General features: G+C 51.6%; 1 protein-coding gene across 1 annotated transcript; it reads right to left on the bottom strand.

Moving 5' to 3' along the window:
• Positions 1-314: 314 nt before the first annotated feature.
• LOC123510718 lies at positions 315-1,507 on the bottom strand. Its single transcript, XM_045266051.1, has 2 exons — positions 1,415-1,507; positions 315-1,238 (listed from the first exon to the last, which is right to left on the bottom strand). The coding sequence occupies exons 1-2, from the start codon at positions 1,505-1,507 to the stop codon at positions 315-317; spliced, it is 1,017 nt and encodes a 338-aa protein (XP_045121986.1).
• Between the last annotated feature and the right edge of the window lie 3,411 nt (positions 1,508-4,918).

The following is a 4,918-nucleotide window of genomic DNA, read 5'->3' as shown; positions in this document are numbered from 1 at the left end:
GTGTGTGTGTGTATAGATTGTCACCTTGAAGTGACACGGGCCTTTGCCTTTTAGCGGCCCTGAGAAAAGGTGCTATCGTTTAAACGTACATTGCGTTTTGGGGCTTTAGCAGGGCCACAACTATCCTAACGGCGAGATGTCCGAGGACAAACCACAGCTAAAAATTCCTAGCAATCAAGACTGCCAAAGCCCCTTTGTGTGTGTGTGTGTGTGTGTGTGTGTGTGTGTGTGTGTGTGTGTGTGTGTGTGTGTGTGTGTGTGTGTGTGTGCGCGTGAGTGTGTGTGTGCCATGTGTGTGTGTGGTTATTTACGTATCAGCGTGGTGGCGGGTACGTCCGTACCAGTTCTATGAGTGTGTCTTGGGGTGTGTGCTTCAGTATTTCAGGAGCCGTGCCTAGGTTTCTGTTGAGAAGTGTCTCTGACTCTGGACATTCCTCAACATAGTGTAGGAGGGGCGACATGGTCTGGGTGTTGCAGTGTGGGCAAGTGTCAGGTGTGTTTGTGATTTCATTAAAGCATTTGTATCCTAGACGGAGTCTGTGCATGTTAGTTCTTGTCCTCCTGTCCAGTTGTCGTGGAAGTGGGCTGGGATTCTGTGATGCATGGAGGTACCAGGAGGCACTTGGTGACCCCACGCTGGCCCATCTTCTGATGTTGTTCTTCGCTTCCTGGCTAGTTACCGTTTTTATGCTGTTCTTCAGGCTGGAGAGACTTGGTGGTATTTGCGCGGTAACAGTGGATAGTTTCAGGGCATTTTTTGCAGCAGTGTCAGCCTCCTCATTTCCTGGGATGCCGGAGTGACTGGGAATCCAATTGACCTGTACGGTCCTTCCATTTGCCTGGATGCGTCTGGCCGTGACCAGGATGGAAGAGATCAGGCCCACATTGTCTCTTGGTGTCCCTCTAGTCAGCGCTTGGATGCATCCCAGAGAGTCTGTGTGGATGGTGACTGGCTTTTGTCGTGGTTCTGCGTGTTGGAGTGCTTTCAGTATAGCTAGAAGCTCTGTTTGCAAAGTTGACGAGCCATTACGAAGCCGGAAGAGAGCTGTTTCGTCTTCATGGGTGAAAGCTGATGCTGAGGCGCTGGTTTGGGGATCAACTGAGCCGTCCGTGTAGTACACGTCAGCACCTTTGGAGGGCGCTGAGTGCCGTGTTTTATTGGCTAGCGCTGACAGCTCCGTCCAGCTAAGCTTCGCCTTGGCGGTGGTGATGTGTAGTCTTCGTGTGGTGGGTCTGTTCTGAAGTGAGTGAAGAAGTGTTGAACGTGTAGTGATTTAATGTTGTCTGCTGCCGAGGAGGCCCATGTTTTTCTGGTGAAGAGCTCCCTGTCTTGGGCGAGGGCTTGTCTGATGCTCTCTGTCTTTGCTGGCGAGTCCTCTCTTCTGAGAAACTTACCTAGGTGAGCGGTGCTGACAGCTTTCAGTCGTGTTTCCAGGGGGGGGATGTTGGTCTCTGCCTGGAGGGTCCAGATCCTAGTCCATCTTGGGGCGCCGACAATGAGGCGCATGACTTGGTTTTGTAGTTTTTCGATGCTGGTGATGGCTGTTGCACTCGTGGTGGAGAGGCATGGGGCACCCTATTCTATCACGGACCTGACTGCTTGAATGTAATATGTTCTGAGCACTTAAAAATTGGCGCCTCTTTCCAGTCCTGTGATGGCTCGCATTATGTTCAGTCTGGCTTTTGCTTTTCCAGTGGTTGCTGCAACATGGCTCTTGAAGGTGAGGAGAGGATCCATCCAAATCCCAAGGTATGGATGGCTTTCCACCCAATCAATATCAGAGTTTTGGAGCCGTAAAGGTGTAAGTATTTTCCTGGAGCCAAAATTAATTGCCTTGGTTTTCGTGGCATTAATCTTCATTCCAAGACGGTGGCATTCTTGGGAGATGAGGGTGATGGCTCTTTATGCTTTGTCTGGATATCTGAGACCTGTGGCGACGATGGCTATGTCGTCAGCATAGCACAATACTTTGGTATTGGTGCCCAAGTTGAGTGTCACTAGATTTTCCATTAGTATGTTGAAGAGGAAGGGGCTTAAAATGCTTCCCTGTGGTGTTCCGTTTTCAAAGGCGTTGGTGTGGGAAGTCTTTCCTTGGAAAGTTACTGTTGCTCTTCTCCCTGGAGGAAGTCTTCTGTCCATTTCAGCAGCTTGCCTTTGACTCCCCGCTTTGCTAGGGACTCTAGGATCGCAGGAGCGCTTGCAAGCTCAAAGGCCTTTTCTAAGTCGACAAAAACGACAGCTGCTTTCCTGCCAGTAATTGTTGCCATCAATTCGGTGATGCAATCCCTGGTGCCTTTGTCTGGGGTGTAAGCGTAGATGTGGCGATGGATGCTGCCTATAGCAAACTGGAGGCGTGCCAGCATCATATTCTCAGCTGTTTTCCCCAGGCAGCTAAGGAGGGAGATGGGTCTGTGGTTGCCTGGGTCGTTTGGTTTAGGAATCGGGACAATGTTAGCCTGTTTCCATGATTGAGGCAGTCTGCCCGCTTCGTAGGAGACATTTATGATTCGCAGAAGTTCGTGGTGGGCGGGTTCACCGGCTTCTCGTATCATGGAGTATGTTACTTTGTCAATCCCAGCTGCTGTGTCCCGGCGAGGTTTAAGTGTGGCCTGAAGCTCTTGTGGCGTGAAGGGCGTATCTGTCAGTGCCTCTTCCAAGCATGCCCTGCGGACAGTTACCAGTCTCTCTTCTCGTAGATGCTGCTGCATGTCGCGAGTTTCTTGGGGTAATTGGGTGTGGGAGCTTCTGGTAGCAAAAGAGTCTACAAGTATATTTGCCTCTCTTTCGGGATCTGGATGGAGTGGTGGTCTGGCTGGTACCTTTCCACTGGCCACATGGATGCTGTTCCACATTTCGCCGAGCTTGGTGTGCGGATTCCAGGAGGAGCACCAGTCAAGCCATTTTTCACTTCTTATTGCCTTTATGGCGTTCTTTGCGATGTCGATGGTGGCACGCAGGAGTTGCCTTGTGATATCTGTCTTGTGACGTCTGTGGAGTTTCCTGGCTTGATTTATTCGGTGGTTGTATTCCCGCACTTCGGAGTTGTAATACCACCTATCCTTGTGGTTTCTAGTGGTAGGTTTCGTCTTTGGAATGGCGGTGTCGGCTGCTTGGTGAAAGGCGGTGACGAGCCTCCCTTCCATTTCATCCAGTTGGTCAGTGCTAGGGATGTTATTCAGATTTCTTTGGAAGGCATCACGAAAAATGGGCCAGTTTGCTTCTTTTATTTTCCACTTAGGGACGTGAGTTGGTCTCTGCAGTTGAGGAACACTGAGTGTGGTGCATGTGGCAAAGTGGTCGCTGGAGAGGTGTGGGTGGAGTTCCCAATTTCCTTCGTGTTGTAGTGTTTCGGAGACGAAAGTGAGATCAAGGATGCCCCCAGCTATGTGTGTGGGTTCTTTAGAGTTGAGGAGTGTCACTTCTGGGAGATTGGCCATGACTTCTACGATGTGATGGCTGCTTCTGTTCAGGTGTTTTGAGCCAAGGGTCTTGTGGTGGGCGTTAAAATCGCCCCCAACGTAGATGTGTGTGGTGGCGCATAAGGCGAGGACCTCACTGATGTCAAGGTCTGCGCTGGCTGGGTTGTTGTAGATGTTGTAGACGGTGAGGTCTAGGTATCGAAGCTTAATGGTGACAGCTACTACCTCCACGCCGTTTCCACATTCAATTGGGTTGGCAATTTGGGTGCATGGAATGCAATTCCGTACAAGTATCGTACAGCCCCTGGCTCGTCCTTCGTCTCTGGTGCTGTGGAAAGCCTTGTAGCCCCGAATTATATCGTTGGAGTCGTTTGGAAGCAGTGTCTCCTGGAGTAGAATAACATCTCTGTGTTCTGTTTTGGCGTCAGCCGTCAGCAGGTGTTGTTTCTCTCGCAGCCCGTTGATATTCCACTGCAGGAAGCGGACTGTTTCGTGGTAGTGGTTTCCTGGGGCAGGGTCTTGTTGGTGTTGCTGGTTGTCTGGTTGGTGGTTTCCTGTGTATTGCGTGTTGACCGATGGGGCTCCTTGGGTCGTGTGGACGTTACACCGAGTGCCTTCTTCTCTTCTTCTATGGCTGCTGTTGCTGGTGTCAGTCCTGCGGTCGGCGGTGTTGGTTGTGTTGTGGCTGGGGCTCTGGGGGCTTTCTTCTTCAGGCCCGTTTCTATTACAGAGTCTGCGAGAGTGTCCAGCTTGTCTTCCTATATAGTCTTGCCCAACATCGTGGCCAGAGCTCCCGCCAGTGACGCGAACAGCTGCTTGAGGTCGCTCTTGGTGAGAACAAACTGTTCCTGCGGTGCTTGTGGTGCTGGAGCTGATGCTTGGAGTGTAGGGGTTGGACGTGGTGCGGCTGGAACATGTATTCTGGTTCTGGGGGCGTTGTCCCGTCGTCTCACCCCCTGTCCCAGTGCTGGAAACTCGACACTGTTGCCTGTAGCTGGCATCTGTGAGTTGGCTGCTGGTGTTCGTTGTCCCCAAGTGGATGTTTCTGCCAATGCTGGGCGGTGTGACACCATGAAGTTCTGTTGGGAAGTCTTCTGAGCGTCGACAATTGTCTTTCTGGCCACGCAACTCCTGTTCCAAGCATGGTGTGTTTCTTGACAGTTGGGGCATTTGGTTGTAGTCTCTTCTCCGTTCTTGTATTTCTTGATGCACTGATCGGTGTCGTGCTCTCCTGCACAGATTCCGCACCTGAAGGAGAAAGTGCAGCTGTTCCTGTGGTGGCCGTAACGTTGGCACCTGTAACAGCGGAGGGGCTCGCGGCTGAAAGGCCTGGTATAGTAGATGCCCCAGCTCTCGAGGTCGAGTTCGCCGGGGAGAGGCCCCTTTACCGTGATCTCTACTTGCCGCGTCGGTTCTCCGCTGTAGATCTTGCATCTCTTGGCCTCCAGTACCAGAGGGTGCCGTTCTATTATCGAAAGTGGCATCAGGATCGGGTACC

Source organism: Portunus trituberculatus, chromosome 30, assembly GCF_017591435.1.
Source record: "Portunus trituberculatus isolate SZX2019 chromosome 30, ASM1759143v1, whole genome shotgun sequence".
Taxonomy (NCBI): Eukaryota; Metazoa; Arthropoda; class Malacostraca; order Decapoda; family Portunidae; genus Portunus; species Portunus trituberculatus.
The sequence above is the reverse complement of the archived record's forward strand: the minus strand, read 5'-3'. Positions and strand labels throughout refer to the sequence as shown.